The following is a 22,534-nucleotide window of genomic DNA, read 5'->3' as shown; positions in this document are numbered from 1 at the left end:
TTCTGCCTCCTAAAAATCGGAATAGAAAGCGATCAGAAATGTCACATGCCTGAAAATAATACCAATAACAACGTCAACTCATCCCGCAAAAACCAAGCCGTAACATGACTGTCGGCCAAAATATGGAAAAATTATAGCTCTCAAAATATGGCGATGCAAAAACTAGATTATACAAAAAAATGCGTCTTTTTGTGTGTGACAGCTGTCAATCATAAAAAGCCGATATGATTCTGGTATCGCTGTAATCGCACCAACCCGAAGAATAAAGTCATCTAATCACTTATACCGCACGAGGAACGGCGTAAAAAATAAACTCTAGGGTTAAGGTTGTGTTAGGGCTAGGGTTGGGTTAGGGTTGGGGTTGGGCTAGGGTTAGGGTTGGGGTTAGGATTGGGCTAGGGTTAGGGTTAGGGTTGGGGTTAGGGTTGGGCTAGGGTTGGGTTAGGGTTGGGCTAGGGTTAGTCTAGAGTTGGGATAGGGTTAGGGTCGGGCTAGGGTTGGGGTTAGGGTTGGGCAAGGGTTAGGCTAGAGTTAGGATTGGGGTTGTATTAGGGTTGGGATTTTTTTCAAAAGTGAAAAAAAAAAAGATGACGATATGGTGTTGAGTGCAAGTGCTCACCACTTGAGTTTGCATTGGGTGCTCGGGTATGCACTGAGTATCGCGGGTGCTCAAGTGACAAGCTCTAGTCTCCACCCCATATGCTTCGTGGCCAAAAAAACCTTGCGGGGATTACCTGCCATGCACGAGCGATCCCCGCATGTTTTTTTTTGGGTGTCTAATAACCGTGAAACATGCAGGCGGGGACTCGAGCATGTCACTCCAGCACTCGCGATACATGGTGCATACCTCAGTACCCGATGCAAACTCAAGTAGTGAGCACTTGCGCTCAAGATTAATGACAACTTATTCAATATGATGACCTAATGTTATCAAATTCTGTGTTGTACTTCTGGGTTCAAAATGTTCACTATACCCCTTTATAAAATCCTTGAGGGGTGTAGTTTCCAAAATGGGGTCACTTGTGGGGGGTTTCCACTATTTAGGCACATCAGGGGCTCTCCAAACGCGACATGGCGTCCGCTCTCGATTTCAGACAATTTTGCGTTCAAAAAGTCACACAGTGCTCCTTCCCTTCTGAACTCTGCCGTGCGCCCAAACACTGTATTTTCCCCACATATGGGGTATTGGCGTACTCGGGAGAAATTGCACAACAGTTTTTGGGGTCCATTTTCTCCTCTTACCCTTGTGAAAATAAAAAAATTGGGGCTAAAACATCATTTTTGTGGAAAAAGTTTGATTTTTTTTATTTTCACGTCTCCATGTTATAAACTTCTGTAAAGCACTTGGGGATTCAGGGTGCTCAGCACACATCTAGATAAGTTCCCTGAGGGGTCTAGTTTCCAAAATGGTGTCACTTGTGGGGGTTTTCCACTGTTTAAGCACATCAGGGGCACATCTGCTAAGTATTCAAGCAAATTTTACATTCAAAAAGTCAAATGACGCTCCTTCCCTTCCGAAACCCTGCCGTGCACCCAAACAGTGCTTTTCCCCCACATATGGGGTATCTTCTTACTCAGGAGAAATTGCACAACAAACTACATGGTGCAATTTCTCCTGTTACCCTTATGAAAATGCAAAATTGGGGGCTGAAAAACATTTTTGTGGGAAAAATGTGAAAATTTGATTTTTACAGCTCAATGTTCTAAACTTATGTGAAGCACCTGGGGGTTCAAGGTGCTCACCACACATCAAGATAAGTTCCCTGAGGGGTCTAGTTTCCAAAATGGTGTCACTTGTGGGGGGTTTCCACTGTTTAGGCACATCAGGGGCTCTCCAAACGCAACATGGCGTCCCTTAATTATTCAAGCAAATTTTACATTCAAAAAGTCAAATGGTGCTCCTTCCCTTCTGAGCCCTGCTGTGCGCCCAAACAGTGGTTTTCCCCCACATATGGGGTATCGGCGTGCTCAGGAGGAACTGCACAACAAATTTTCCTGTCAAGCACCTGAAGGGTTAATAAAGTTCTTGAATGTGGTTTTGAGCACCTTGAGGGGTGCAGTTTTTAGAATGGTGTCACTTTTGGTTATTTTCTGTCACAAAGACCCCTCAAAGTGACTTCAAATATGATGTGGTCCCTAAAAAAATGGTTTTGTAAATTTTGTTGGAAAAATTAGAAATCGCTGGTCAACTTTTAACCCTTATAGCTCCCTAATAAAAAAAAAAGTTTGGTTCCAAAATTGTGCTGATGTAAAGTAGACATGTGGGAAATGTTATTTATTAACTCTTTTGTGTGACATATCTCTCTGATTTAAGGGCATAAAAATTCAAATTTTTAAAATTGCAAAATTTTCAAAATTTTCACCAAATTTCCATTTTTTTCACAAATAAATGCAAGTGATATCGAAGAAGTTTTACCACAATCATGAAGTACAATATGTCACGAAAAAACAGTCTCAGAATCAGGGGGATCCGTTGAAGCGTTCCAGAGTAATTACCTCATAAAGTGACAGTGGTCAGAATTGTAAAAATTGGCCTGGTCATTAACGTGCAAACCACCCTATAGGATTAAAGTCAGGACTTTGACTTGGCCATTTCAAAACATTACCATTATTCTCCTTTAACCATTCTTTTCAAAAATTTCTTGTGAGATTTGGGTCGTTCCCTTGAAGTTCAAGCTAACAGATGTTCTAGCATTTTCATTTGGGATTTTCTAATAGGATTCATTGTTTTATGCATCATGGAAAGCCATCTTGACCCAGAAGCAACAAAGCAGGCCCAAACCATAATACTACCATCACTACATTTCATGGGTGGTACAAGGTTTTTGTGCTGTAATGCAGTGTTCTTCTTACTCCTAACATAACACTTCTTATTTAAACCAAAAAGTATTATTTTGGTCTCATTCTGCTACAAAACATTGTTCTAGTAACCTTCTGGTTTGATCAGGTAATCTTTAGCAAACTGTAGATGGAGAGCAGTTGTTGTCACCTTGCAATACTACCATGTAAACCTTTGTTGTTCAATGTCCTCTTAATGGTGGACTAATGACCATTAACATTAGCTAATGTAAGGTCCTTTAGTTACTTAGAAGTTATCTTGAGTTCCTTTGCTGTTCCTTCTCATTTAGTTACTTAGAAGTTATCTTGAGTTCCTTTGTTGTTCCTTCGATCTTGGAGTGACCTTTGTTGTTCGGCCATTCCTTAATGGTCCTGAATTTGCTCCATTTGCACACAATCTGTCTGACTATGGATTGATGGAGACAAAGCTCTTTGGAGATGGTTTTGTTCCTTCTCCAGCCTGATGAGCATCAGTAATCTTTCTTCTGAGACCCTTAGCAATCTCCTTTGTTTGTGCCATGAAGCCCTTCCACAAATGTGTTGTGAAAATAAGACTTTAATACATTCCTGTTATCGAAATAAAATAGGAGGCGCAATCACACCTGATTGACATGCCATGGATTGACTGCATCAGACTTTTATTTTACCTTCAAATTATCAAGTAATCCTAAAGGTTCACATAGTTTTGCCACTCACAGACATTGGATATTGGATCATGGATAGATTAACCATGATACAATATCAGATTTCTGTGAGTGGCAAAAGTATGTGAACCTTTAGGATTATTGTATAATTCATTCTGCCTGAAGGACATGAAATCCATGCAGTCTACAAATGCTTTACATAGAAACTATATGGAAAGATATATGTTACAGTGATGCCCTGCTAATAACGGATTTCTGTATCTTTTCTTCTTCCTGTAGCTGCCTCGACTTTAGACCACTCCAAGCTGAGTAACTGGCAACAGCAGCCTGTAAATGTATTCCTGTCCTCCAAGCGCCCACCCTGCGTAGAGGAGCTTCATCAGGAGGCCGAGCTCAACCTGCAGAGTCTACTTCAAGGTATGGTCCCCACCCGCAACCAGCTTTCATCTTATACAAGTCATATATTGTTGTAGCAACATTTCTTCCTCCATCCGTTGACTCTTGGGGGAACATTAAAAAAGTTATACGATTGACCCTGTGCCTGATCTTGGCTCATTCTTCACAAGCGCCAAGTCTGTGTAATAGTTTGATGCTTTCTGCTGTTTCCTGATGCTTTTTTCTAAAAAAATAGGTAAGGTTTCATGAAAGAGCTGAAACTTCCCACGATCTGACACAATAATAACTGGGAATTATCCCAAATATTTGGGTCAATTATTGGACAAATCTAAGCTCGTGTAGATTTAACCCCTTCACGATGCAGCCAATTTCCATTCTTTCGTTTTTTCCTCACCTTCTTCCCACAGCCATACCTCTTTTATTTTTCTGTCCACATAGACATATGAGGGCTTGTATTTTGCGGGACAAGTTTTACTTTTGAATGACACCATTCATTGTACTACATAGTGAACTGGAAAATGGAGAAAAAATTCCAAGTCTTGTCCAGTTCTTTTTATCATTTTAATGATAAAAAAAAAAAAATCAGACGCTTGCAGAAAAAAAAATTTGGGGTTGTGTTGTCATTTTCCAAGACTCATAACATTTAGATTTTTTTCATCAATGGAGCTGTGTGACAGCTTAATTTTTGCAGCGCGAAATGACGTTTTTCTTGATGCCATTTTGCGATAGATGTGACGTTTTAATCGGTTGTTACAGCATTTTTTGTGACAAAAAAAAAACGTGATTTTGGCGCTCTTAAATTTTCTTCATTTATGATGTTTACTGATAGGGTTAATTATTTTTATATTTTGATAGATCAGACTTTTCTGAACTCAACAATACGACATACGGTATTTTTTTCATTCTCTTTATTTTTAATGGGGAAAAGGAAGGGGATTTAATCTTTCATTGAGGTCCTCAGCAGTTATAGCAGCCCATCAGTGACCCGCGATGGCACCAGAGCCTTTATAAATTAGGCATATATTACTGCAGCTAACATTATAATAGGACAGATGTATGAAATGACAGCCATAATAAATTCTCTCATTTCTGTTTTGCAAAATTCCCATATGTGTTAGTTAATAACAGATGTCAGCAGTGTGTTGGGGTCACTTAAAGGGGATCTGTCACCAAATTTGTTCTGCCCTTTTTTTAAAAAAAAAATGACATAAACCCTGATTATTATAGGGGTATGTGACTTATTTAGCAGTTGTAATTTTCATAAAATCATAGCTGAAAAGCTCATCTTGAGAAAAGTTCTCTCAATGATGAGCATGTGCTGTGGAGCCCTCAGCCTTCATGACCGGAGGACTCGCCGTGCCCACGTCACATTGATAGATTACTACTTCAGCATAGCACCAGGGAGAGAGAAGTCAATCAGTGGTGGAAGCTCATGTGTACCGAGGACCCTTGTTACCAATCGTGGTTCTGTGCTCCCACCTGGGAATGGAGCAGGTCCGGTGCTTCACTACTCTGGTCGCATGTGCCGCCATTGTCCTGACCCTGGAGGAGGCGTAACTATGCATGCAGGGAAACTGTCCCAATCTTGTGGAGCGTTCTGGTGTTGTAGGATGTATGAGGACGCGGAAGGCCCGGGTAAGATGGGACACTGTCTTCTCCGGTTGCAGGCAACACAAGACGCTGTTTTGTCTGGTACTAAGCAATGGTGGGATATTGTCCAGTCTGCTGTTGAATCCAGCAGGGAGTGGCTGTCTGGGGATGATTGGGAGATAATCAACACCTGATCATTAGGCAGGCTATATAATCCTGCTCCCTGCTCAGTCCTTGGCTGTTTATTGCAGTTCCTATGTTCTTGGTGGTGAGTGGTGTTAGCATTAGTGTTGCTATCTTTTCAGGGTTTTTCTCATTTTCCCTTCTGGTTTCACTTTCTGGGGTTCTTGCAGAGGTACTCACCTGATTCTTGACTAGGCACCAGCCGCATCACCAGATGCCAGCTGTCCGGCAACAGTGGGCCTGTGAAGGGCTCTGCCAAAATCGCCCTGCCATTTACTGGGAGCAGGGTGAAGAGTATTCCCGGCCCTCAAAGGCTTGCCTAGCTGGACAACTTGTGCCAAGTGCGTCTGTGGCTGCCATTTTGCTGGTTTGGTGCCAGTCTTGCTGGGTCCCTGTGCAAAGCGCATAACACCCCTGACATTGATTGACAGCTTTTTTCTTCATCACAGTACTAGAGATGTCAATCAGTGGTGTGTGGAAGCCCTCAGCTCATGAGTACTGAGGGCCATTAACATTGATTGACAGCGTTTTATTTCTGCAGAGTACTAGGGAGAGCTGTCAGTCAGTGGTGGGTTGAAGCCCTCAGCTCTTGTGTACTGATGACCCCTGGTTCACACAGCACTGCTGGTGGCAGATCTTTTTATCTGTGACTCTATAAAAACCATAAAATTGACATTCTCCTACAATAATGGTGGCTGGCTTTCAGATAAACCAGGTTATAGTTTCACTTTGTCATCTGCCATGAAGAAAAGACATTATAGAAGTGAAGCAGGGATTAAGTCACATAGTGGTGTGAAAAAGTGTTTGCCCCCTTCCTGATTTCTTATTCTTTTGCATGTTTGTCAAACTAAAATATTTCAGATCACGAAACAAATGTAAATATTAGACAAAGATAACACAAGTAATCACAAGATGCAGTTATTAAATGAAGGTCTTTATTATTAAGGGAGAAAGAAATCCAAACCTACAGGGCCCTGTGTGAAAAAGTGATTGCCCCCTAAACCTAATAACTGGTTGGGCCCTTAGAAGCAACAACTGCAATCAAGCATATGCGATAACTTGCAATGGGTCTTTTACAAAGCTCTGGAGGAATTTTGGCCACTCATCTTTGCAAAATTGTTGTAATTCAGCCACATTGGAGGATTTCTGAGCATGAACCACCTTTTTAAGGTCATGCCACAGCATCTCAATCGGATTAAGATCAGGACTTTGACTAGGCCACTCCAAAGTCTTAATTTTGTTTTTCATAAGCCATTCAGAAGTGGACTTACTGGTGCGTTTTGGATTATTGTCTTACTGCATAACCCAAGTGCGCTTCAGCTTAAGGTCACAAACAGATGGCCGGACATTCTCCTTCAGGATTTTTTGGTAGACAGCAGAATTCATGGTTCCATTTATTACAGCAAGTCTTCCAGGTCCTGAAGCAGCAAAACAGCTGCTGACCACATCACACTACCACCATCACATTTTACGGTTGGTATGATGTTCCTTTTCTGAAATGCTGTTACTTCCACGCCAGATGTAATGGGACATACACCTTCCAAAAAGTTCATTTTTTATCTCGTCAGTCCACAGAGTATTCTCCCAAAAGTCTTGGCGATCATCAAGATGTTTTCCTGTCAAAACTGAGACAAGCCTTATGTTCTTTTTGCCTAGCAGTGATTTTCATCTTGGAACTCTGCCATGCATGCCAGTTTTGCCCAGTCTCATTCTTATGGTGGAGTCATGAACATTGACCTTAACTGAGGCAAGTGAGGTCTGCAGTTCTTTGGATGTTGTTTTGGGGTCTTTTGTCACCTCTTGGATGAGTCATCACTGGGCTCTTGGGGTAATTTTGGTCGGCTGGCCACTCCTGGGAATGTTCACCGCTGTTCTGTGTTTTCGCCAGTTGTGGATAATGGCTCTCACTGTGGTTCGTTGGAGTCCCTAAGCTTTAGAAATGGCTTTATAACCTTTTCCAGACTGATAGATATCAATTACTTTCTTTCTCATTTGTTGCTGAATTTGTTTGGATCGCAGTATGATGTCTAGCTTTTGAGTATCTTTTGGTCTACTTCACTTTGTCATGCAGGTCCTATTTAAGTGATTTCTTGATTGAAAACAGGTGTGGCAGTAATCAGGCCTGTGTGTGGCTCGGGAAATTGAACTCCGCTTCCCAAAGATGTGATAAACCACAGTTAATTTATGTTTTAAGATGGGATGAGGGCAATCACCTTTTCACACAGGGCCCTGTAGGTTTGGATTTTTATTTCCCTTAATATTAAAGACCTTCATTTAAAAACTGCTCTTTGTATTTACTTGTGTTATCTTTGTCTAATATTTAAATGTGTTTTGTGATCTGAAACATTTACACTACCGTTCAAAAGTTTGGGGTCACCCGGACAATTTTGTGTTTTCCATGAAAACTCATACTTTTATTTATCAAATGAGTTGAAAAATGATTAAAAAATATAGTCCAGACATTGACAAGGTTAGAAATAATGTTTTTTATTTGAAAGAATAATTTTCTCCTTCAAACTTTGCTTTCGTCACAGAATGCTCCTTTGCAGCAATTCCAGCATTACAGATCTTTGGCATTCTAGCTGTTATTTTGCTGAGGTAATCTTGAGAAATTTCCCCCCAAGCTTCCTGAAGCCCCTCCACAAGTTGGATTGGCTTGATGGGCACTTTTTGTGTACCATACGATCAAGCTGCTCCCACAACAGCTCAATGGGGTTGAGATCTGGTGACTGCGCTGGCCACTCCATTACAGATAGAATACCAGCTGCCTGCTTCTTCCCTAAATAGTTCATGTATAATTTGGAGGTGTGCTTTGGGTCATTGTCCTGTTGTAGGATGAAATTGGCTCCAATCAAGCGCTATCCACAGGGTATGGCATGGCGTTGCAAAATGGAGTGATAGCCTTCCTTATTCAAAATCCCATTTACCTTGTACAAATCTCCCACTTTACCAGCACCAAAGCAACCCCAGACCATCACATTACCTCCACCATGCTTGACAGATGGCGTCAGGCACTCTTCTAGCATCTTTTCAGTTGTTTTGCGTCTCACAAATGTTCTTCTGTGTGATCCAAACACCTCAAACTTTGATTCGTCTGTCCATAAAACTTTTTTCCAATCTTCCTATGTCCAATGTCTGTGTTCTTTCGCCCATATTAATCTTTTCCTTTTATTAGCCAGTCTCAGATATGGCTTTTTTTTGCCACTTTGCCCTGAAGGCCAGCATCCCGGAGTCGCCTCTTCACTGTAGACGTTGACACTGGCGTTTTGCGTGTACTATTTATTGAAGCTGCCAGTTGAGGAGCTGTGAGGCGTCGATTTCTCAAACTAGAGAATCTAATGTCCTTGTCTTGTTGCTCAGTTGTGCAGCGGGGCTCCCAATTCTCTGGTTAGAGCCTGTTTGTGCTCTCCTCTGAAGGGAGTACAGTAGTACACACCGTTGTAGGAAATCTTCAGTTTCTTGGCAATTTCTCGCATGGAATAGCCTTAATTTCTATGAACAAGAATAGACTGTCGAGTTTCACATGAAAGTTCTCTTTTTCTGGCCATTTTGAGACTTTCATAGAACAAACAAATGTAATGCTCCAGATTCTCAACCAGCTCAAAGGAAGGTCAATTTTGTAGCTTCTCAAATCAGTCAAACCGTTTTCAGCTGGGCTAACATACTTGTGCAAGGGTTTTCTAAACATCCATTAGCTTCTTACACAGTTAGCAAACACAATGTACCATTAAAACACTGGAGTGGTGGTTGCTGGAAATGGGCCTCTATACACCTATGTAGATATTGCAATAAAAACAAGACATTTGCAGATAGAATAGTCATTTACCACATTAACAATGTGTAGAGTGTATTTATGATTCATTTAATGTTGGCTTCATTGAAAAAAATGTGCTTTTCTTTCAAAAATAATGAAATTTCTAAATGACCCCAAACTTTTGAATGGTAGTGTAAGTGTGACAAACATACAAAATAATTATTATTATTTATTATTATAGTGTCATTTATTTCATGGCGTTTTACATGTGAAAAAAGGGGTATATGTGGCATGCAGAAGTAGGGCTGTTGCTTTAAAAGCATTCAGCAACTATTAAAAGTAACACAAGCACAGGAGACAGGAAGTGTTGTGCTCCAGAACCATCCAGCAACTAGAGGGTTTAACACAGTCACAGGAGAAGGGGAGTATTTTAGCAGAGCCCCAGGGGGATTGTTTACTGTCTTGCTAGAGCTGAAGAGAAAGGTGGTGTGTGTGTTCTGTATCTCACAGAAGTGCCCCTGCAAGTGAAAAGGATTCAAGTCAGGAGTGAAGCTAAGCACAGGTCAGGTAGATTTCCTGAACTAGCAGCGCAGAGTATTGTCAGGCAGAAAAATAAGGACTGGAAGAAATGGTGTCACAGAGATCATCTCCCTCAGCAAAACCCTCTCCCCTCCTCCATCTCACTGTGCTGTCCTATACTACTGGGAAGACTGTGAACTGCTGTGCTGCTAAGGAAGCTGTACTGTTTGTCACTGGAGCCTCTTGCTCATAAGGCTTAACTTGCACTGGCTGTGCGGCTTCTTATTAAATGCTACTGTTCTACCATTTATGAGGACTCTTGTCAAGTGTGTCTGGTCAGCAAGTGAAACAACCTATGTGTCTGTGCCTGTGGGTCAATACCCCTGTGTGCCTGAGAGAAGTTGCAGCACATGGTCTATGGTCGCCCTGAGTAACGGTTCCCCCAGGATTCCAAAGAATTCATGTAACCTGTCCCGCCCCTATCTGAACCTAGCGGCGTGCGTGTAACATTGGTGACCCATACGGGGAGTCCTGAGGGGGAATTAGCATGTAGAGGGAGAAGAGGAAAAGCGTCAGGAAAAACACAGCAGCACAGCACCTCAACTCAACTCTGCTACACCAGTTAAAGGGGACCAGCCCTAAAGAAAAACTCACTAGCAGCAATGGATGTGGAAATACAAATGGACAGAATTAGTGAGCTGCTTCTTCAGTTAACCTGTGAAGAATTGAGAACAGTAACAGAACATATAAAGATGTCCGTAGAACAGATTTCCAAAGCACACAACCGCAGGCAACTGTTAGCTAACATTAATGCAAAAATGGATGAGCTGGGGGAGAAAGAAGCTGCAGATGTCATGGGGACGTTCCTCCAGGAGCTAACATAGTTTCATCAATTACCAAAAGCGGGAATCTCCGTCCACAGACTGAACTACAGGTATTGAAAGAACCATTCAAAGCCCTAACAACAGCCCTGCACCAAAACCTCTGATAGATTCAGATAGGACCTTTAACCTGCTTGGGTTAGATGAATCAGGGAGACAGTCCTCTCTAACACAACAAATCACCATAAGGAAAGAATTCAAGATCCTGGGACAGATTGGAGAGTGTGAACAGAAAGAGAGACTGTCTTATAGGAACTTGTTGCACCAGATCAATGCAGGCTTACAGAAAGGCTACCAGCCAGATGAGATCGTTGAGGGGGTGGTGAAAGCGATCAGCCCAGGACTGAACCTCCATAGTATGCTAGAAATGAAAAGTCAATTGATCTTGCCACAGCTGAAGATGATATTAAAAGGGCACTATAAAGAAGAGAATACTTCAGAATTGTTCTACTGACTCATTAACCTCTCACAGAAAAGTAATGAATCACCACAAAATTTCTTGTTCAGAGCAATTGAACTGAAGGATAGACTGTTGTTTGCATCCAGAGATGTAAAAGCGGAAGAGAAGTTTGATGCTAGAAGAAGTTCTTGAGATCATTGGGAATGGGATTAATCAGCAAAGATATCAAGTTGCAGCTGAAGCAGTACCTAGAAGATCCTGGCATTTTAGACGAAGTCCTAATTGAAAAAATGAATGAGGCCGCTAGTTTAGAGTCAGAGCGTACAGAAGTTAAAGAAAGGATCTTCTCCTAAAATCACCAAGATGAGTCAGCTGAAGTTGGAGACCCCCAGTGGCCAGTCCGAAGATCATCATAGAGACCCTCCAGTGCCACCTCCGAGAGGGAACCTTAAATCTCCAACAAAAGAGAGGACCCCCAGCGCTGACTGGGAGGAAGTAATAGGAGAACTGCGAGCCGAGTTGATTGAGGTGAAAAAGTTGATTCGTTCCAGGCCAGCACCGGTATCCCTCAGACCCAGGAGTGGGTTCCAAAACAGAAGATACCCGGCTTGTGAAGCGTGCCAATCATCAAATCAGAGTACGGTGTGTGTCCACTGTCTAAGATGTGGTGAGGAAGGACATTATGCCAAGAAATGCCAAGGGTCACGGTCGTTTGGGTTAAAACACAGGAGGTTATCAGTGTGGGGCAACTGGTAACCGCGACACAGAAGAGGCCCCAGAAGCAAATCCAAATCTCACCAAACCCCAGAACGGCACGTGAGGTAAAACGGCTGCGTCAGTACTATCCCCAAGTGTGTTCCCGTCTACAACAGCTGCAAGGGAGACAGGGGCATCAGTTACTTAATGCCCAGTGCGGAGGTCAAATGATGTACTCCTGCGAGGAGGATTCCTCAGTCAGTAAAGATAGCCTCATCAGCCTAATCAGTGAAAGGTGCTTTATACAGTGCCAGCAAGATGGACTTCTAGTAAAAGTACTGTGGGACACAGGAGCCCAAGCGAGACTTTTAAATGAAGAATGGAGAAGGCACTACCTGCCGCACACTTGCCTTCGGTCACTAAAAGAACTCTTGGGACCAGTGGAACTCCACGGCAAAACCGTCAACCAGACCGAAATCCCTTTCATAGGCTGGGTGGAAGTGACTTTCCAACTCAGGGCCATGAAGACCAGCAACACCATTGAGCTATTGGTACCTTTTCTCGTGATCAGTGATCAGAACGTGGCAGAGGATCCTATCCTTGGTTATAATGTAATCAGTGAGGTCATCACGAAACACAAGACAGGGGCGTTGGGGGTGGATGCAATCTCCACATTGCTCGCCATACTCAACGCCGTGGCAGAAAACGTTATTCATAGAGTAAAGAAAGCACAGAATACAATGGACCTAAAAGAAGTCAAGGTAGGCTTGCACCCAGCCATCATCCCTGCAAACCAAATGGTAGGGGTGAGGTGTGGAGTCCAGGTAGAACCGAGAAGAAAAGTCCAGAAAATACTGTTCGTGCCAAAAGACTCCTCAGAACTTCCAGAAGGCCTAGTTCAAGGTGAGACTGTGCTTACGATAGTTACTGGTGTGTTTGCTCGAGTGACAGTACCGGTGATGAATACTACGAAACACGAAATTAGACTGGATTCAAAGATTGTGTTAGGTCACATCAAAACTGTTAAAACGGTATATCCAGCCAGTGTGAGACCAGCCCAGGGGTCTACAGTGAATTCAGTCTCCCCACCAAGGAACAGGAGTTGCCCAGGAGAGGAAATTGGCAACCCACCTCGGGGTCCTGGGATACCCCAGTACCCCTGGAACACTGAATATCTAGCGGTAGCAAAACTGATGCTGAGAGAAGAGTGTCATGCGTTCTCCAAAGATGACTCTGATATAGGCTGTATCCCATCTTTGCATTTGAAAATCAATTTCAAAGACACGACCCCAGTAACCAGAAGTTACATTTCTGTGCCAAAACCATTACATCATAAAGTGAAAGAATATTTACAAGATCTCATCAAGAGGTTGGGTCCAAAAGTCGAAGTCGTCTTTAGTATTCTTCTCCTATTGTCTGTGTTAGGATGAAGGACAATACGTTGAGACTCTGTTGTGATTACTGGGAACTAAACTGAAAGTCAGTACCTGATCGACACCCGATACCAAAGATCCAAATTATGCTAGATAGCCTATCAAGAAGCACCTGGTTCTCTGTCCTCGATCAGGGTAAGGCATACCACCAAGGGTTTGACGAAGAGTCCAGTAGACCCTTAACAGCATTCATCACACCGTGGGGATTACATGAGTAGATTTGCATACCGTTTGGGCTCAGTTCAGCTCCAGCAGAATTCCAGAGGAGCATGGAGACATGTTTAGAAGGATTGAGGGACGATATCTGCCAGCCGTACCTGGATGACAATGTGGTACACAGCAAAACCTTCCGGGAGAATGTTAAACACGTGAGGACCGTATTACAATGGTATCAACAACACGGAGTTAAGTTGACCCCAAAGAAGTGTGAACTGTTCAAAAGGCAAGTCCGATTTCTAGGGAAAATTGTGTCCGGAGAAGGATATATCATGGACCCAGCAGAAATCGCTCCGGTACTGGCCTTAAAAGACAAGCGGCCCTCTACCGTCGGGGAGTTGAGGCAGATATTAGGATTCCTCTCCTACTGTCTTACTTACGTTCGGAACTTCTCCCATTATACCTCCTCTTGGGGGGGACGACAGAGTCAACAACACCCATGGAGAAAAAGAAGAACGCGGATAGGACCGGACTTAAAAGAAACAACGTCGTTTCGTCTCAACAGCCCATCCTCGGGACAGCAGACCACCAGGAGGTATTGGAAGAACTAGTAGACTACCTGGTAAAACCACCCATCTTGGGATATCCTGATTTCAACTTACCATTTGTTCTTCATTGTGACGCTTCTCAAGTTGGACTGGGAGCTGTCCTGTATCAGCATCAAGATGGAAAAATGAGAGTCATCGGTTACGGTTCTAGAACGTTGACAGACGCCAAGAAGAATTACCATCTACATTCTGGAAAACTGGAGTTCCTGGAATTGAAATGGGCTATCTGTGAACGATTTAGAGATTATCTCTACTACAGCAAAGAGTTTGAGGTATACACTGACAACAACCATTTGACCTATGTCCTTACTACAGCCAAACTGAATGCAACGGGTCAGAGATGGGTCGCTGAACTTGCTGACTTCAATTTCAGCATGAAGTACAGGCCAGGAAAATGCAATGCGGATGCTGATGGATTGTCAAGAATCCCACTAGAGCCTGAGGAGTTCATGCAAAAATGTTCGTCAGTTTGGAAGCAATTGAGAGCTCTACCCAAGCAGTACAAGCTTATCAGGAGGAAGACACACAATTGTGGTGTCCATTGACGGTGGAAACCACCATAAAAGCAAGAGAAAAAGATCACCCGCCATCTATTCAACAACTACCAAAAGGGAAAATCCGTAGAGCAAACGGGAAGATCAGATAATTGGTAGAATACTACTTTATGTGGACCAAAATCGGTTTCCAAGTAAACGGAAGGGAGACAATGAGTCACCAGCAGTATCTGTTTTAATTAAGAATGGACGAAGCTCTACCTCAGTGAAGACGGCATCCTGTATCGTAAAGGAGGACAAAACCGGCAGTTGGTACTACCCAGAATATTCCGTAGGTTGGTCTTCAAAGAACTCCATGAAAACATGGGACACCTGGGAGTGGAAAGGACAACAAATTTGATCCGTGAACGTTTCTTCTGACCGTACATGCAGAGAGAAATTGAGAGGCACGTGATAAGGGAGTGTGGGTGTCTGAAAGATAAATGTCCCAACACATCAACCCGGGCACCTATGGGCAACATCCAAACTACGTATCCGTTTGTGATGGTTTCAATAGACTTTTTACATCTTGAGACATGCAAGGGTGGTTACAAAGAATCCATCTTGGTGGTGATTGACCATTTCACTCGATTTTCTCAAGCATATGTCCTATGAGGAACGGTTGCAGGATTTGGGAATGTTTAGCTTGCAAAAAAGAAGACTGAGAGGAGACTTAATAGCTGTCTACAAATATGTCAAGGGCTGTCACATTGTAGAAGGATCATCATTATTCTCATTTGCACAAGGAAAGACTAGAAGCAATGGGATGAAACTAAATGGGAGGAGACACAGATTAGATATTAGAAAAAACTTTTTGACAGTTAGGGTGATTAATGAGTGGAACAGGCTGCCACGAGAGGTGGTGAGTTCCCCTTCAATGGACGTCTTCAAACAGAGGCTGGACAGACATCTGTCTGAGATGATCTAGTGAATCCTGCTTTGAGCAGGGGGTTGGACCAGATGACCCAGGAGGTCCCTTCCAACTCTACCATTCTATGATTCTATGATTCTATGATATGCCACCACCAATAAATCGGGTCGAACAGCGGCAGAGAAGATCTTCAATGATTTTGCTTTGAGGTTTGGGTTCCCTACGAGGTTACACCATGACCAAGGAAGAGAATTTGAGAACCAGCTCTTTGCCAAGCTAGGAAAGTACTGTAGAATTCAGAGATCCCACACAACGCCCTATCACCCAGAGGGTAATGGACAAGTGGAACATTTTAACCGGACATTATTGTCGAAGTTGTGCACTTTAACAGCTGACGAGAAGAAAGACTGGAAGAGTGCTCTGTCAAAAGGGGTACATGCCTATAACTGTACAAAGAGCGTTGCGAGCAGAATTGGCACCGGGAAGCCGGGTGCTAGTCAAGAATGTACGTGAGAAAGGCGGTCCAGGAAAACTTTGTTCGTGCTGGGAAGGGTGTATGTGGTCGTAAAGAGGAAAGCCGATGACAGTCCAGTATATGAAATCCGATTTGAAAGAGGGGACAAGAAAACCAGAATAGTCCATCGGAATTTAATACTACCCTGTGATTATCTCCCACCACAACAAGACTTCCCAGAAGCAGGTCAGATTGCGACATCTGCTTCTGTCATCAGGCGCTATTAATGGAGTAGATGGTGGCACCAGTCTGGCAGTATGGGTGTGTGTGATATCAGGAGTCCTCAGTTCCCTGCTTTGACCAATAGGACAGCACCACACCCTACTAGAACTCCCAGCTTACTGCTTAGAGTTGCCAGATTTACACTGTGTTCCAAATTATTATGCAAATAATATTTTCTCAGATTTTCCCAAATTACCTATATGAATTGCAGTCATTGTAATTTTCCAGTCAAATAACTATTAGAGTACAATTGAAAGGTTTTTGTACAAACTGTCTATGATAACAGGATATTTTTTAAAAAATAAAAAACTCAAACTGCACTCAAAATGCATGTTCCAAATTATTATGCACAGCAGAGTTTTCAACCTTTTCATTTTAATAAAGAACAAAAAAATGGTCATTTTTGAAATTATAAGCATTAGCAGGTTATTACACACTGAAATCAAACAGTTTTCAACTCAAAACTTTATTCTAGGTGATGTTACATTTGCACATAGGACCCCTTGTTCGAAAGGAGCTTCTGAACTCTCTCGTCCATTGAATTTGTCAGGTTTTGGATGGTTTCTGCTTCCAATTGTTTTCCATGAGGACAGAATACCCTCCCAGAGCTGTTGCTTAGATGTGAACTGCCTCCCACCATCATAGACACTCCTTTTGATGATGCTGCAGAGGTTATCAATGGGGTTGAGGTCAGGGGAGCATGGGTGCCACACCATAAGTTTGTCCACTTTTATGCCCATAGCAGCCAGAGATGCAGATGTGTTATGTGCAGCATGAGACGGGGCATTATCATGCATGAAAATGATCTTGCTGCGGAATGCACGGTTCTTCTTCTTGAACCATGGAAGGAAGTGCTGTTTGAGAAACTCAACATACATTATGGAGTTCATCTTTACCCCTTCAGAGATCCTAAAAGGGCCGACAATCTCTCTCCCCAGGATTCCAGCGCCAAAACATTACTCCACCTCCTCCTTGTTAGTGCCGTAGCCGTGTTTGCATGGGGAGTCCATCAACCAGCCATCCTCCACTCCATCCATCTGGACCATCGAGATCATTTCATGCATGATAATGCCCCGTCTCATGCTGCACATAACACATCTGCATCTCTGGCTGCAGTTATTCCTCTGGTTTTGCTTCTGCTTCTCAGCTCCTGTTTTGTCTGTTAGTTTCTTGCTCTGACCTTGGCCCATTTACTGACTGTTCTTCTGTGTTCTGATTTTATACCTTGTCTGGCCTTCTGGTTCTGACCAGTGATCTGACCACTCTGGCCAGCCTGCAACCTCCAGGCCATGCTGTTGCCCCTCCCTAGGGTTACCTATTTATGTCCAGATCCTTTAACAGGGGTTAAAGGGTGAAGGCCTGAGCAACCCCTGAGGCCTGGTAAAAGGAGCGACTAGCACTAAACCCATTTTTAGAGCTGCCAAGCGACTACAGATTGAGCCTCCTTATCCCACATATCTAAAGTTCTTCCATTACATATAGAATTGAGTGTGATAATATTTGCCATGGTTTAGTGTTTCTCGAAGTCCTCTACACTGATTTTCTTTACCTAAGTGCGTTGGTGACCCTCTGCATTTCTGTTTGTTCACTCTTATGTTAGCAGGAAACCTATGGCTCGCTGTTATACATCCCATAAAGTAAATTCTTTCTGATATTCACTTTTATTTTTTCAGTAATGGCTGTAGCAGAGACCTGTTCATTGTTAAGAGTATTGTGAGACTTGTATAACTTTGGTAAAATGACTATTATTCAGTAAGGAAAAGCAGTGCATATACGGAGAGTGACCAGACCCAATCCATTACTATTAATAAATATATATAAACAATGTCTATTGGGACAAAGTACCAAATTCAATAGAAAAAAACTGCTCCAGCTGAAAATCCAGGGAAAAAATAGATCTTTATTCCAGGGCGATTAAAAGATAAATGACATCTTAAATTCCACCCAGCAATGTAATATACATTTCCTATGAGTTTCTGACTGGGCCTTAAAATCAGAAATTTCTATTGCCTTGCTGGATGAAATTGAAGCTGTCATTCATCTTTTAATCTCCCTGGAATAAAGTTCTATTTGTTCCCTGGATTTTCGGCTGGAGGAGTTTTTTCTATTGGAGTCTAGCAGGAGTGGCCTCCCCCCGAGGATCTCAGTTATAGGGGTGAGCCGGCTGTTCCTATTATCACAAATTACCCAATTGCCTCCCCTTACTGAAACAAAAGACACTTCTTACAGATTGTAGGACAGGCGAGATACCAGCCATCAGCGTGAAGCAGAGAACTCCCAATATTGTAAAGGGGAGTGATCTGATGACGCCGATACCCGCCGCTCTGCGGGCGGCTGCACCCAGAGAAGGATCTGACTAATACAGACTGACCGGAGTAACTAACCCCACAGTATTAGGCCATAATTATCTGTATCGCTGCTCTTATCTTACAGGGGATTGTTTTGCAGAAGAATTTGAAGACCGTTATGTAGATACTAAGGTTACTGGTCAGACTTTCCGCTACTCTGCTCTGTCCCAATCTACAACACTTCCGCCAGACACTCCCACGAGAAGTACACCCAGACGGCTGGAGTTTGTCTACCTGGTAAGTAGCCAAAATAGTTTCCATATAGCCTATTGGCTGTGCGATCACGTTAAGCAGTGTTACAGGGAACAAAGCAGGTTTTCCTTCCCTATGTTGGAGCTGCATGATGTAGGGGCAGGGACACTTATTCTAGCGATCTGCCAGTTACTGGGCTGCTGTAGTTTTGATAAAATCACAGTTTTCTCTGACTGCTGAGTTTGGTATAACCCTGCCCACACCACTGATTGGCTGCTTTCTGTGTACACTGTGCATAGGCAGAAAGCTGCCAATCAGTGGTGGGGGCGGGGTTATACAGAGCTCATGGATATGTATGACCACCTGACAACAGGTTGACTAGTCCTCTAGTGATAATCTCCTGCTCTGGTTCCGGCTCTGGTCCCGGCTCTGGATCTGGTCCCAGCCCCGACTCTGGTCCCGGCTCTGGTCCCGGCTCTGGTCCCGGCTCTGGTCCTGGCTCTGGCCCCGGCTCTGGTCCTGGCCCCGTCTCTGGCCCTGTCTCTGGCCCCGGCCCTGGCTTTAGCCCTGGCTCTGACCCTGGCTTTGGTTCCGGCTCTGGTCCCGGCCCCAGCTCTGTCCCCGGCTCTGGTCCCGGCCCCGGCTCTGGTCCCGGCCCTGGCTCTTGCCCCGGCTCTTGCCCTGTCTCCGGCCCCGGCCCTGGTCCCGGCCCTGTCTCCGGCCCCGGCTCTGGTCCCGGCCCTGTCTCTGTCCCCGGCTCTGCTCCCAGCCCTGTCTCCGTCCCCGGCTCTGGTCCCAGCCCTGGCTCTTGCCCTGGTTCTGGTCCCGGCCCCGGCTCTGGTCCCGGCCCCGACTCTGCTCCCGGCTCTGGCCCCAGCCCCGGCTCTGGTCCCGGCCCTGTCTCTGGCCTCTGCTCTGCCCCGGCATTGGTCCCTGCCCTGACTCTGGCCCCGGCCCTGGCTCTTGCCCTGGTTCTGGTCCCGGCTCTGGTCCCGGCCCCGAATCTGGTACCGGCTCTGTCCCCAGCCCCGGCTCTGCCCCGGCTCTTGTAACGGCCCCGGCTCTGTCCCTGGCTCTGGTCCCGGCCCCAGTCCCAGCCCTGGTCCCGGCCCTGGCGCTGGTCCCGGCCCCGGCTCCATCTCCGGCCCCAGCCCTGGCTCTGGCCCCGTCTCTGGCTCTGGTCCCGGCCCCGGCTCTGGCCCAGGCTCTGGTCCCGGCCCCGACTCTGGTCCCGGCTCTGTCCCCAGCCCCGGCTCTGCCCCGGCTCTGGTCCCGGCCCGGCTCTGGTCCTGGCCCCGGTCCCGGCTCTGGTCCCGGCCCTGGCTCTGGTCCCGGCCCCGGCTCCATCTCCGGCCTGAGCCCTGGCTCTGGCCCCGTCTCTGGCTCTGGTCCCGGCCCCGGCTCTGGCCCAGGCTCTGGTCCCGGCCCCGACTCTGGTCCCGGCTCTGTCCCCATCCCCGGCTCTGGTCCCGGCCCCGGCTCTGTCTCTGGCTCTGGTCCTGGCCCCGGTCCTGGTCCCGGCCCCGGTCCCGGCCCTGGCTCTGGTCCCGGCCCCGGTCCCGGCCCTGGCTCTGGTCCCTGCAATATTGCCATTTAGATTTTCTTGACATTTTGGTTAATTAATTTTATAATTTGATAGATAAGACCTTAACTGACCCGGAGATACCATATATGTTTTTATTATTATTAATAATAATATTATTAATAATAATAATAATAATTGTTATTATTGTTATTTCTTTATTTTTAATTGGGAAAGGATTAAAACTTTTCTATCTATAATTTTGTAATGATAGATCGGTGTCTAGGCTATTAGCTGTGAGATATGGTAGCTAAGTGCGATATTGGCGTAAAATCAATTACATTTTGGCCCTTGTTTTAAGACTTTATGTGTTATATCAACAGCCAACCAACAGAAGAGTAAGTGAAGATGAAACGACGAGTGTAGGAGTGAGACCCCGGGAGACGTGTCTGAGTCTGCCCACCACCCCGGATAAGCAGGTGGCCTGGATTAAAGCTTTCCCATTTCCTATCCCAGAAGAGAGACGGTGGCATCAGTCCAACTCCATCCAGACTAATATTGTGCCCATTAATGTATCTGGTATGTTACAAAAATCTCACAGTGATTTAAAATGTATCTCTTTACAGTTCTATGTCAATTTCCTGCCGCCATTTTTGTTAAAAAATTTCTTGTGATAGAGTGAGTAGAAATAGACTTGCACAAGGCTAACATATATGCTTTCATTTTAAAGATCAAAATCAGGATATTTAACCCTGGCTCAGAAAAGGCCCCCCCAAAAGACCAAAACTCCCAGCAATGACCAGGAACTTTTGGGAAGAGTTTGCTTGGGTTGTGAGATTGATGAAATTGTTCGAAAGCATCAAGTATGGCAAAGAAAAGAAAGCAATATCCAATAGACCACCATCAGCCTTACCTTCACTTTCAGAATTGTAATGGGAATTTCACAACTGTTAGTAGAACAATCAAGTGGCTGACTGGTATAAGGAACCTCCCAATATACAAGAACTTTCTTCTGAGAGTATCTGTGTTCACAATGTGGGTAGGGACCGTCTGGTGGAAACTTACCTTCTGTGGACTTGTAGGCAGGTGTCTATATGGACGAACAGTTCTCTGGCCTCAGGTCAATTAACACCTGGGATCTGCTACTTAAAGCTTAAATTCTTTCTCCCTACAATCCCATGATTAGACCTCACTATATTTATAGTTATATGGTTTTGACTGAAGTCAATATTTAAGGGATTTTCCACTTTCCCTTGTTAGTGCAGTTTTCCTGACAAACTGATCTGCAGTTCGGTCCAAAAGATGGCTGCTGGTGGAGGAGGACGTTATCAGATCTGTCCATCAGCTCCTCCGATGGCTGCTGGTGGAGGAGGATGTTATTAGATCTGTCCCATCAGCTCCTCCAATGGCTGCTGGTGGAGGAGGATGTTACCAGATCTGTCCATCTGCCTCCTCCAATGGCTGCTGGTGGAGGAGGATGTTACCAGACCTGTCCATCTGCCTCCTCCAATGGCTGCTGGTGGAGAAGCAGTGACCAGACCTGTCCATACAATGGCTGCTGGTGGAGAAGCAGTGACCAGACCGGTCCATCTGCCTCCTCCAATGGCTGCTGGTGGAGGAGCAGTGACCAGACCTGTCCATCTACCTCTTCCAATGGCTGCTGGTGGAGGAGTATGTGACCAGACCTGTCCATCTGCCTCCTCCAATGACTGCCGGTGGAGAAGTATGTGACCAGACCTGTCTATCTGCCTCCTCCAATGGCTGCTGGTGGAGGAGTATGTGACCGGACCTGTCCATCTGCCTCCTTCAATGGCTGCTGGTGGAGGAGCAGTGACCAGACCTGTCCATCTGCCTCCTCCAATGGCTGCTGGTGGAGGAGTATGTGACTGGACCTGTCCATCTGCCTCCTCCAATGGCTGCTGGTGGATGAGCAGTGACCAGACCTGTCCATCTGCCTCCTCCAATGGCTGCTGGTGGAGGAGTATGTGACCAGACCTGTCCATCTGCCTCCTCCAATGGCTGCTGGTGGAGGAGCAGTGACCAGACCTGTCCATCTGCCTCCTCCAATGGCTGCTGGTGGAGGAGCAGGAGGAGCAGTGACCAGACCTGTCCATCTGCCTCCTCCAATGGCTGCTGGTGGAGGAGCAGGAGGAGCAGTGACCAGACCTGTCCATCTGCCTCCTCCAATGGCTGCTGGTGGAGGAGTATGTGACCAGACCTGTCCATCTGCCTCC

The 22,534-nt window shown here is 44.9% G+C and overlaps 1 protein-coding gene across 6 annotated transcripts in view; it reads left to right on the top strand.

Moving 5' to 3' along the window:
• The window catches only part of NHSL2 (NHS like 2), a 521,573-nt gene that overhangs the window by 443,147 nt on the left and 55,892 nt on the right, over positions 1-22,534 (top strand). For all 6 annotated transcript variants that reach the window (XM_073639613.1, XM_073639616.1, XM_073639615.1 and 3 more), the window contains 3 exons: positions 3,762-3,899; positions 18,672-18,823; positions 20,684-20,879. In XM_073639613.1, coding sequence (XP_073495714.1) covers positions 3,762-3,899; positions 18,672-18,823; positions 20,684-20,879 — 486 coding nt within the window. The remainder of the gene's footprint in view (positions 1-3,761; positions 3,900-18,671; positions 18,824-20,683; positions 20,880-22,534) is intronic.

Source organism: Phyllobates terribilis, unplaced genomic scaffold (genome assembly GCF_046119375.1).
Source record: "Phyllobates terribilis strain yellow unplaced genomic scaffold, ASM4611937v1 Scaffold_7__3_contigs__length_470593459, whole genome shotgun sequence".
Taxonomy (NCBI): Eukaryota; Metazoa; Chordata; class Amphibia; order Anura; family Dendrobatidae; genus Phyllobates; species Phyllobates terribilis.
Note: the sequence above shows the minus strand (reverse complement) of the source record. Positions and strands in the feature narration are given on the sequence as shown.